This window comes from Nicotiana tabacum, chromosome 14, assembly GCF_000715075.1.
Source record: "Nicotiana tabacum cultivar K326 chromosome 14, ASM71507v2, whole genome shotgun sequence".
Taxonomy (NCBI): domain Eukaryota; kingdom Viridiplantae; phylum Streptophyta; class Magnoliopsida; order Solanales; family Solanaceae; genus Nicotiana; species Nicotiana tabacum.
In genome coordinates this window covers 16,330,563-16,343,053 of record NC_134093.1, presented here as the reverse complement: position 1 = coordinate 16,343,053, position 12,491 = coordinate 16,330,563, and the positions used below count along the sequence as shown (strand labels likewise).

Here is a 12,491-nt window from a genome sequence, read left to right as displayed (position 1 = left end):
TGTTCCTGAATATCTTTCGGGCTCTAGTGATTGCATCATTCCCTTTTTGATCTGCACATGCTAGATACACATATTCGTTTGGTACAATAGATAGGCAAAAATAATCCTAAGATAAGAATTTATACGGCCTTATCACTTGTTTGGTTACTAATTTTGGAATAAGTTATCCCAAAATTAAAAATAATATCCGGATAACTTACCAGAGGTTGGAATAATTCCCAGAATAAGTTATCATATGATAAAACAGTAAAATTGATAATTCAAAAATTAATATAACATACCAAACAATTAATAAGAAATAATATTGGGAATCCTAGCGTAACTAATTCCACAGAATTTTTCTTCAAAGGAAACGACCTAAGTGATTATCAATCTTTGGAGACAATTTCAATTTTAGGTCTACCTTGTCCACAAAAGAAAAATAAAAATAAAGTCATAAATACACCTAAACAAAAAAGGAAAAGGAAGAAGGAAGTAAAAGAGGAGAAGTATACAAAATATTTTAAAGTAAGACGATGACTGAAGATGTGCATATTAATCAGAAAATCATTTTTGTCTCACTGCGCATGTTCTGACTAAGAGATCATATTGTAAGATAAAATCATGACCATTTTGTTCACTTTCTCAAATCACTTGGCTAGCGTTTGGCCATAGATTCCCAAATTTATTTTGAAAATTCTGATTTGGGTGAAGATTGATTTGAAGATGAAAATGTGTTTGGAAATGATTTTTCAAAATATATTTCACTTTTTATTTGAAAAAACATGAAACATGACTTATACCCACAAGTTCCAAAAAGTATCACAAATACCCAATAGTACCAAACAAAAAAACTTGCTATCTTGTATATACATAACCTTCATTACTCATATTAACATATGAAGTCATTACTCAGATTACAATCATGCCTACACCACATCGTACAACTAAAATAATTAGCATCAGCGTTTCATGCATTAGAGTACAACATAACAAAATAAAAATAACAGTTAGCTCAATTTTTCTTTAAGTCGTTAAACCATTCGACTTGATTTTTTTCGGTCATATGAACGAATATCTTGCGAAAGCTGGGGTTAAGCAAGAAAGGCACTGCTGGTGAAAATTTTTCATCAGTTAAACCATGTTTTTGCAAGAAAATTACAAGTGGGTAGTCACAACTTCCTCAGAGTAGATATCAATCTCAGTTTCTTTCGAGAGCAGATACAAAGAAAGAAGCAAGAACAAGAGCAGAAATTGAGGTGATTACTTAAATGTGGGCTCTTTTACAAACTATAAAAGTTTGGGATAATATTTAAAAAATTTTAAAAATGTAATGGTCATGTTTTGGCCCAAAATCAGCAATTGAGGTGATTTTGGGATTTGGGATCTTGCCAAACTGTGGGCAAAATCTATGACCAAACATGTGTTTGCCAAATAAATCCCAAATTTATTTTGACAAAACTCATGGCCAAATGGGTCCTTAAAAAATTAGACTGCAAGGAGAACACAAAGATCAAACATAAGAAAATTACAGGCATACTTTGTTTAGTTCTGCATCTAAAATGTTGGTTTCACATGCCACCTGATAAAGAACAAACAGTGGATAACTCAAATGACCAAATACATTGTTAATTCAGACACATTTGTATAAGTATAAAACTACTATACTTACGATTTTATATATTGTCTTTCTTTGGTCCAATTTCATGGATACTTTATTGGTACTATGAAAGGGGAGTCTTGGCGTAACTTGCTGCCATGTTATCAGGAAGTCACAAGTTAGAGCCGTAGAAATAGCATCTTGCAGAAATGTAGGGTAAGACTGCGTACAATAGACCCTTATGGTCTGACCCTTCCCCGGACCCCGCGCATAACGGAAGCTTAGTGCACCAGACTGCCTAAATACTTTGCTGGTAATATGACCTATTCCTGATGTGAAATGGGATCTGTCTCCTTAATGCCAACTCCTATCAGAAAATACAAACTTCATCATCTCACACTCCCATAACAAAGATCCCCCCCAATGTAGAATAAACAATTCACAACTAAGCTTCAGAAAATTCTTTCTCAAGGTGTGGCAAGTACTTTACATGCCCACATTGTAGCATCATGCAGCATGCTATAATCTGCAAAAAAGACTCACAGATCTTGCAGCTTGACCTGATATCTTCCAAGTTTCATCCCATTTCCGTTCACTCGCTATGCTACCAAATGTTCAAAGGCCATAAACCAATATAGTTAGAAGAGGAATGAAATCTTTGCCAAAATTCATGAGAGCTCCTAAGCCATTCAGCACCAAGAAAGTACAAGAAATGTAAATAAACAGTCTTGCAAAGAGAACAACCAACAACAACCAACCCAGTGTAATCCTACAAGTGGGGTCTGACGATGGTAGTGTGTACGCAGACCTTACCCTTACCTTTAAGAAGGCAGAAAGTGTTGAGGTTTTGTTTTTAAGATGAAATAGTCTTAAAATGAGGGTGAATGGGAAATGGAGGGAAAATGAAATTTTTGAGTAAAGTTTTAAATTTCCCCCTCTGTATTTGTGTTATTCTTATTATTCTGCAAACTAAAACCTTTGTGGTTTTGTGTACTCCCGTTTTGGAGAGTAAAGCCTTCGTGACATTTTGTTGGAGATTAAAATCTACGTGATTTTTACTCCAGTTTGAAAACGTGTATTAAACGTTTCTTTGTGTCATTCTTTTACAGAAAAAATGACGATTGAAAGCGAAAACCAAGTTGTTCCGATGGTGACTGCCAACGCATCGACAAGCCGAACACCGGTGTTGGCACCGGCAGAAAAATTCGAAAATTTTTTTGGGATTGATTTCAAGTGGTGGCAGCAGAAGATGTTCTTCTACTTAACTACGTTATGTCTACAAAAGTTCATCAAGGAAGATGTTCCTGATCTGCCACATAAAACTCCAGAGAATAAACGCTTTCTTGTGATTGAAGCGTGGACGTATTCTGATTTTTTATGCAAGAATTTTATTCTTAGCGGACTGGATGATAATATGTATAATGTATACAGTAGTGTGGAGACGTCAAAAGAATTATGGAATGCGCTTGAAAAGAAATATAAAAGATGCCGGGATGAAGAAATTCATTGCCGCAAAATTTTTGGACTACAAAATGGTAGATAGCAAGTCTGTTATTACCCAAATCCACGAATTGCAAGGGATTATTCATGATCTACTTGCTGAAGGTCTTGTCATCAATGAAGCATTCCAAGTAGCAGCAATGATTGAGAAGTTGCCTCCGTTGTAGAAGGATTTCAAAAATTATTTGAAACACAAACGAAAGAAAATGTCCCTTGAAGATCTCATTGTTCGGTTGAGAATCGAACAGGACAATAAAGCTGCTGAAAAGAGAGGCCGTGGAAATTCAACAATAATGGGAGCAAATATTGTTGAAGATAACAAAAAGAGGAAGAAGGCTTCTGGTCCGAAATACAACCCAAGCAAGAAGCGGTTCAGTGAAAACTGCTACAACTGTGGGAAAACCGGACACAAATCTACGGAGTGTCGTGCTCCGAAGAAAGACAAGAAAAGGGGTCAAGCAAACATGGTAGTAAAGCATGATGATGTTGATAACTTGTGTGTCATGCTTTCTGAATGTAATTTGGTGGGAAATCCTAAACTGTGGTGGTTTGATTCAGGAGCCACTCGCCATGTTTGTGCAGTTAGAGAAACTTTTGCTACTTATGCTCCTGCTAGACCCGGAGAGACAGTTTATATGGGAAATGCTTCAACAGCAAAAGTTGAAGGATATGGGAAGATATTTCTGAAAATAACTTCTGGCAAGGTCATGACTTTGAACAATGTCCTTCATGTTCCCGAAATGAGAAAAAATTTAGTCTCTACTAGACTTCTTGTTAAGGACGGTTTTAAGTACGTTTTTGTGTCCAACAAGGTTGTCATTAGTAAGAATGAAATATTTGTAGGAAAAGGTTACCTCACCGAGGGCCTTTTCAATCTGAATGTAATGGTTGTGGAAAACAATAATAATACTTCAGCTTCTTCTTACTTACTTGAGTCAAATAATTTATGGCATGTACGTTTGGGTCATGTCAATTATAAAACCTTACGAAAAATGATTAACTTGGAAGTATTGCCTAAGTTTGAATGCGAAAAATTAAAATGTCAAACAAGTGTAGAATCTAAGTATGTTAAACATCCTTATAAGTCAGTTGAAAGGAATTCAAATCCTTTAGACTTAATTCACACAGATATTTGTGACATGAAGTCAATACCATCTCGCGGTGGAAAAAAGTATTTCATAACTTTTATTGACGATAGTACTCGATATTGCTATGTTTACTTACTGAATAGTAAAGATGAAGCAATAGACGCATTCAGACAATACAAAAATGAAGTTGAAACGCAACTTAACAAGAAAGTAAAAATGATAAGAAGTGATAGGGGTGGTGAATATGAATCTCCTTTTGAAGAAATATGTTTAGAATATGGAATTATTCATCAAACAACAGCCCCTTACACGCCCCAATCTAATGGGATTGCGGAAAGAAAGAATCGCACATTAAAGGAGATGATGAATGCGTTGTTGATAAGTTCTGGTTTGCCACAGAACTTGTGGGGGGGAAGTCATTCTTACGGCTAATCAAATATTAAATCGAGTGCTACATAGCAAAACACAATCCATTCCATATGAAAAATAGAAAGGAAGGAAGCCCAACTTGAATTATTTTAAAGTGTGGGGGTGTTTAGCAAAAGTACAAGTTCCTAAACCCAAAAGGGTAAAGATAGGACCGAAAACCGTTGATTGTGTTTTCATAGGATATGCGACAAATAGTAAAGCATATCGATTTCTGGTTCATAAATCAGAAAATCCCGACATTCATAATAATACGGTTATAGAATCAGATAATGCTGAGTTTTTTGAAAATATATATCCGTATAAAAAGGAGTGCGAGTCGTTTGGTGAAGGATCTAAACGACCTCGGGAAGAAACAAAAGAAAGTACATGTAATCAGGAGGATCCAAGACGTAGTAAACGTCAAAGAACGTCTACTTCATTTGGATCAGATTTTGTGACTTTCTTATTGGAGAATGAGCCTCAAACATTTAAAGAAGCTATGATTTCTTCGGAATCATTATTTTGGAAAGAGGCAGTCAATAGTGAAATAGAATCCATATTGAACAACCATACATGGGAATTGGTTGATCTTCCTCCTGGAAATAAACCTTTGGGTTCTAAATGGATTTTTAAGAGAAAAATCAAAGATGATGGCACTATTGATAAATTCAAGACAAGACTCGTAGTCAAAGGGTATAGACAACGAGAAGGTCTAGACTACTTTGATACATACTCTCCAGTTATAAGAATTACGTCCATACGGATGTTAGTAGCATTAGCTGCAGTGTATGGTCTTGAAATTCATCAAATGGATGTTAAGACGGCCTTCTTAAATGGAGAGTTGGAGGAAGAAATTTACATGGAACAACCTGAAGGGTTTGTGGTTCCAGGTAAAGAAAAGAAGGTATGTAGACTTGTTAAGTCTCTTTACGGACTAAAACAAGCACCCAAACAATGGCATGCGAAATTTGACCAAACAATATTGTCAAATGGTTTTAAGATAAATGAATGTGATAAATGTGTGTACATTAAAAATGTTTTAAATCGCATAGTCATTGTTTGCCTATATGTGGATGATATGCTGATAATGAGTAATGACATTGCCAACATAAATGCTACTAAGCGTATGCTCAATATCAAGTTTGATATAAAAGACTTGGGAGTTGCTGATTTAATTCTGGGAATTAAGATCCATAAGACTCTTCAAGGTCTGGCATTGTCACAATCTCATTATATTAAGACAATACTTGAAAAATTCAAGCACTTGGGCTTTAAAGTTGCAAAGACTCCAATTGATATGAATCTTGCATTAGCAAAGAATAAAGACCAAAGCATATCACAATTGGATTATGCTCGTGTGTTGGGATGCTTAATGTATATCATGAATTGTACACGACCAGATATAGCTTGTGCTATAAGTAAACTGAGTCGATATACGAGCAATCCAGGCCAATCTCATTGGATGGCAATGAAATGAGTTTTGGGATATTTAGAACATACCCAGAACTTTGAATTGCACTACAGTAATTTCCCTGCGGTGATTGAGGGATACTGTGATGCAAATTGGATCACCGGTTCAACTGATTCTAAGTCCACAAGTGGATATGTATTCACTATTGGTGGAGGAGCGGTATCTTGAAAGTCGTCCAAACAAACATGTATTGCCCGCTCTACAATGGAGGCTGAATTCATAGCCTTAGATAAAGCCGGTGAAGAAGCTGAATGGCTCCGGAATTTCTTGGAAGACATTCCATTTTGGCCCAAACCGTTGGCACCAATATGCATACATTGTGATAGTCAAGTGATAATTGGAAGGGCTGGGAGCGTTATGTATAACGGTAAATCTCGTCATATACGACGAAAACATAAAACCGTTAGGCAATTACTCTCTAGAGGAATTATCACAATTGACTATGTAAAGTCCAGTGATAATGTGTCGGATCCATTTACAAAAGGCCTAACTAGAGAGGTAGTTGAGAAATCATCAAGGGGAATGGGGCTATGGCCGAGAACAAGTCATTGTGGCGGTAACTCTACCTAGAAGACTAGAGATCCCAAGATCTAGGTTCAAGGAGATCAAACAAAGTCATTAATGACGGTTCAACATTGTCAAATAAAATTTTAGTCCGTTCTCGTGATGAGACAATGTTCAGTACCAAGGATAAAGCATTAAGGCTTTTTAATGATTTCTTAAATTTGATACGGGGTATATCAAATAGTGTATCTACAGGATGACACGTTTAGGAATCACCTATGTAAGTGTGAAGTGTTAGCCGCTTCAAGAAAAACTTTGTAAGGCCAGTTCTCTACGCACTTATGAAACCAGGCGGTGTTCATGGCTGAAACGAACACAACAATGAGAACCAAAGACGGTTAATGGTTGATTGTGTGACTTATGGTTGTCTAGGTATACACCAAAGATCGACGGTTCAAAGATATCAAATCTACCGATTGATCGAGTATATCCGACATAAGTTTACTACGGAAAGTTCAAAGGGAAACCTACTTATCCAGATGCGATTAATCCTTGCTTGTAAATCACACAGTTTTTTCATGCATACTTCCGTGATATAGCCATTCTCCATTCATGTGGGGGATTGTTGAGGTTTTATTTTTAAGATGAAATAGTCTTAAAATGAGGGTAAATGGGAAATGGAGGGAAAATAAAATTTTTGAGTAAAGTTTTAAGTTTTTCCCTCTTGACAATGAGACATTGTCCCATATTGGAAGAGGAAAAGATTTTTGGTGGGTATATATATAATTGCTCTTCTTGTAGCTCTTAAAGAGTTAAGAAGAAAGCAAGCCTCGCGCCGTCGTCGTCGTCGCTCGCTCGGCTCGGCTACGGCTACGACTTCGGCTTCGGCTTCGGCTTCGGCTTCGGCTTCGGCTTCGGATTCGGATTCGGATTTGGTCAATTGATTGATTAATTTTTTGGACCAAATTTATTTGTTAATAGTAAATATTAACGTAAGATTATCCGCATTTGTAACGGATATTTTTCAATCCGTGTATTGACCACAAGGCAGCCGCCTAATGCTCTTCCCACCATGATTGTGCTTGCTCTAGAAACAAGCTAATGCTTGCTCCACCATGGAGGGTGGACGATTGTTCTTCTTCAACACTGGCTGCTATATATATGTGCAGTAGCTGTTGAAGAAAGACACACAACACACAAGACATAAACTGAAATCGCTCAACAGATTTGGCTATACATTGCACTCCTTCCTCTCAGCATTTCCATACGATTTTTTGAGTTTCTACTCCTCGTTCTGCATTGTTTTTAACTTCAAACAAAGCAACTGTAAGTGTGATTTGCTACCGAACTTTGTGTTCGCTTAAACACTGGGGTTTGAAGTACCGCTACACCAGTGTGTGATTCGTTCTATCCTGGGAGGAAATAATCCATTACCTTGGGTACTAGGAGGGGATTAAATTCCTTAAGGAAACACTGTGAATTCAGTGGGCTCGAATTATTTATTGTTTCATTACGATAACTTATATTTTGCAGAATTATTATTTACAAATACAGCAATATTGGCGGGACTAACAGAAAGGCTGTTTCAGGCGGACCCAGCCTTGCAAAGAGAGAAAAAACATATTTTGACTATTCAGAAGTTCCATATCTTACCCTCCATTAAGTGTCTAACAATGTTTAAGCAAATGTACAAAGATACTTTCCAAAATGACAAAGATTGCATTATTTTTGGCATCAAAGATTTCACAGTTTCCAGAAAATTCTCTTTTCAGGTCGCAAAATAATCAAGCATCACAGAAAAATTTGTAATTTACACAAAAAAATTTAAAGTTTTAAATCCAGTTCCAAGTATCCTCCTCAGTTGAATCCTATACGACCTTATGAAATTTCCAAAATGTCATCGCCAATGAAGACATAACAACCATAAGCTCTTAGTGCTCCACGGTCTCTAAGCTTTTGTAACACCAGGAGAAAATGGGAAGTTTACATCAGACCATTTATCCACTTAGCTAGATAAATGGATTGATGAAACTTTCAGACCAAAGCACGGACATGCTCTCTAGATTTGCTAATAAAATGCCAAATACTAGAGACTATCTGAACTCCTACATAATCTCTTTTATGTGTTTCCCCCTCTCTTTTTTTGCTTACAATGAAGCCCTTTACTGCCATCTTATGGATACACCTCCATCGTTACTGTCACCAGTAGTCTCCACATGAGCAATTCCCATCTTTGAAATGGTGAAATCGACTATTATCTCTCACAATTATCTCTCTCCCCCAAATTTTGGATATGAATTTTATGGCTGTGTGACAGTCTACACATACACGGAGATTCTTGGTTATGCGAATGGTTGTCCCAGCAGGCGTACTAATAATGCCGAATGCTATTGCAAGCCGTTCACTATGAGTATAGAGCAAATCACCCTTTTGCTCCTCATCAACATCATGTAGTGCCTCACTCGTCTCAGGAGCGTAACCTTCTTGTTTCAAACGTTCATAAAGATCTCTTAGTGCTTCATGTATCTGATCATAATATGGGTGAGATGTGTCTCCCGAGACAAAACCATGCACTTTGTTTCTTACTTCTATCCAGCTGCAGGCTGGTGGTTTCCTCATTCCTTTCTTCTTCATATTAGTTCTTAATTTTGATGCATCTTTCCATCTCCCAGCTGCAGAATACATATTTGACAAGAGCAGATAAGGTCCCATGTTCCCGGGATCGGCTGTAGTCATTTCTTTGGCAACATTTTCAGCCAGTTCAACATTTTTGTGAACTCGGCAAGCTGATAAAAGCGTAGCCCAAATACCCCCGGTGGGCTTAATAGGCATGTCAGTGATAAACTTATAAGCTTCCATTAATCTTCCAGCACGACCAAGAAGGTCTGCAATAGCAGCGTAGTGCTCGATGTCAGGAGAAACACCACATTTGCTCATACTTGTAAAATAATTCCAACCTTCATCAACCAAACCGGCGTGGCTGCAAGCTGTTAAAATAGCTAGATAGGCCACAGCATTGGGCTTTATCCTCTCACGCTCCATATTTTCAAATAGAATAATGGCCTCGCGAGCATGTCCATTCAACGCATAGCCCATGGTTATGACTGTCCATGAAACTGAATCATGTACCTCCATCCTATCGAAAATCCATCTAGCAGTCATTATCTTCCCGCATTTGGCATACATGTCCACGAGTGAGCTAGCTATATACATGTTTTGATCAAATCCCATTCTCGTTATGTATGCGTGGAGCTGTTTCCCGAGATGTAGTGTGGTCAAATGAGCACAGGCCGGCAGTATAGCTGAGAAAGTAACTTCCACAGGCTTGACATTAGCAGCTAACATCTGCCTAAACAATCTTAGCCCTTCGTCGAAAGTACCATTCTGCACACATCCTGCTATTATTGTGTTCCATGAAACATCATCCTTTTGTGGTAATAAATCGAACACCCTATAAGAATCCTCAACCCTAGTACAAGTCGCGTACATATCAATCAAACTACTGGCAATAAACTCATCTTTGTCAAACCCATGTCTAATCGCATACCCGTGAATCTCTTTTCCCTTTGTAACGTCTACGTGCCTCGCAAAGACAGGAAGGATGCTCGACAGAGTGAAACAGTCAGGCTTCAAATTGGCATTGCTCATCTCCCTTAACATATCCAGAGCTTCCTCATACAGCCCACTTTGTACATTCCCACCAATCACAGTATTCCACGAAACAACATCTTTATTCGGCATCATTTGAAAAATCTTACTCACATTATCTAATCTTTTATCCCTTTCCACTCTCCTCCCATTTAAAGAATCAAAATTGCTTTTTTCACTTCTTATCAACTCATTTCTTGTTTCCTCATATAAAACAGGTACTAAATTGCTTCTACGACTACTAAAGCGACTTGTCTGGGGAATTTTATCAAACACATGGCAATCAGGTGATGAAACCTGCAATTTTGCATACATATTCATGAGTGCATTTCCAGTATAAAGATCAGATTCCATACCAGACCTTACAACACAACCATGAACAGATTCACCAACCTTCAATTCTTTCAAATGGGTACAAGCTCTTATTACAGCAGGAAATACATCTTGGCCAGGTAACTTTCCAAAACCTCTCATTTCAACAAAACAAGCTAAAGAATCAAGAAAATAGCCATTACAAGAGTAACACTTAATAACAGATTTAAAAGCTTTTGTGGGTACATAACAAAAGGTGTTAAAAACTTGTAAAGATTCTTTTAAAAGGTTAAGGTCAGAGTAAATGCCAAGAATTATAGTGGCAAGTGAAACAGACCTCGACCCTCTTGTTTTCACTATTTGGGCATGGAGTTGCGTAGCTTGTGACTTTGTTTTTATGGAAGATGGGTTTCTTAAAAGGGTTTTGATTACATTTTCATAGGAAGAATCCATTTTGGTACACTGGTTTTTTGGGTGAATGAATCTTGAGTGTTTTTTTAAATGGTCACATTAGTGAAGTTGGAAATTGTAAATAAGACATGTTTAGAAGAACTTAGGATTTTGTTGAAGATTGGTTTGTGATTGTGCTATTGTCAAAAATTAGGGGGAGTTTTGGTTTTTGCTTAGTTAAAAGGCCAAAGGAAAGATGGATGCAAGAATGTGATGTAACAAAAAATTAAAAACAGAAGGAGAAGGAGAGCCAAGGCAGAAAATGAATCCTTAAAATGAGACTGTAAGCTGCTGGATCAAAGATCAGTTATATTTTTTCTTTTGGTTTGTTTCTAAATTGCGCCAAGAAAAAAAAAATGCATTAAAACTGCAAGAAGCGGAGACTTGGCGTAACTGGTAAAATTGATGTCATATGACTGGAAGGTCACGGGTTCGAGCCGTGATGTCATATGACTAGAAGGTCACGGGTTCGAGCCGTGATGTCATATGACTGGAAGGTCACGGTTTTGAGCCGTGAAAATAGTCTCTTGCATAAATGCAGGGTAAGGCTGCGTACAGTAGACTCTTATGGTCCGATCATTTCCCGGACCCCACACATAGCGGGAGTAAGGCTGCGTAAAATAGACTCTTGTGGTTCGACCATTTCTCGAACCCCACACATAGCGGGAGTTTACTGCATCGGGTGTAGTGCGCGTGTTGCGCTTGAGCTTATTCCCGAAATTTTATTTAAAAATATAAATATTATATTAAAAATTATGTTTGAGTTATAAAATATTAAGAGCTTAAGTAACTGAAATTGATGAATAAAATAAGTGAGCACAGTAAGAATTCTAATTAGAATAATTTGTTCGTATCAATTATTTTGATAATAGCAGCAAAAGCTTAAATATTTATTTACACAATTGAAATAAAAGAGAATAATTTTTTTAAAGGATATATTTCATGCATGTAATACAAAAAGAATATTTAAAATAGAGATATACTTATACTATATTTTTTATATGCTTGAAAATTTTGTTCAATTATTTTCTTTCAACATTATATATTCCAAAAAACTATTTTTTATTTTTACTTTTTAAATAAAATTAATTTATTTTATATGTAAGTCCATAATATAGAGTAAAAAGCGAAAGAATTATAATATAAAATGGATATTAAAGAAAATAAATGTTGATAATTTAGAGGGTAAAATTAGTATTTTACTACCGAAGATTTGAGAAATCTAAATTGAGTAACCTTCTGCGTGCTATAGAAATAATTAAGTGACTTTTCTATTACAAACAAAAGGAACATGACTTTACTAGGTAATTTCGAATAGTTAAGTGTTTATTTGAGTTATGGACTCAATATACACACACCCTAGTTATTTCGACGAAGACATACTATCTCGTAACTTAAAAGTAGTTTTGTTTCTATCGAGATTTGAACCCAAATTACTATGAGAGCTAAAGACTTAAGGGATCGTTTGGTGGAGGAACAAGTTATTCCGAATTATAACAATGGGATTATAATATGAGGATTAAATAATGAC

The 12,491-nt window shown here is 36.5% G+C and overlaps 1 protein-coding gene across 2 annotated transcripts; it reads right to left on the bottom strand.

Annotated features, from left to right (window-relative positions):
- Window positions 1–8,248: 8,248 nt before the first annotated feature.
- LOC107810444 (putative pentatricopeptide repeat-containing protein At3g23330) lies at window positions 8,249–11,221 on the bottom strand. Of its 2 annotated transcripts, XM_016635229.2 has the most exons (2): window positions 10,592–11,221; window positions 8,249–10,495 (listed from the first exon to the last, which is right to left on the bottom strand). In XM_016635229.2, exons 1-2 carry the CDS (start codon window positions 10,961–10,963, stop codon window positions 8,750–8,752), a joined length of 2,118 nt encoding a protein of 705 aa, XP_016490715.1. In that variant the 5' UTR covers window positions 10,964–11,221; the 3' UTR covers window positions 8,249–8,749. The 2 variants fall into 2 exon arrangements, with proteins under 2 accessions (XP_016490715.1, XP_016490714.1); XM_016635228.2 differs by having other exon boundaries at window positions 8,249–11,221.
- Window positions 11,222–12,491: the final 1,270 nt, after the last annotated feature.

What these genes read in the sequence shown, in the direction of transcription:
- LOC107810444 (XM_016635228.2), bottom strand. Translation starts at nt 10,963, where the DNA reads ATGGATTCTTCCTATGAAAATGTAATCAAAACCCTTTTAAGAAACCCA.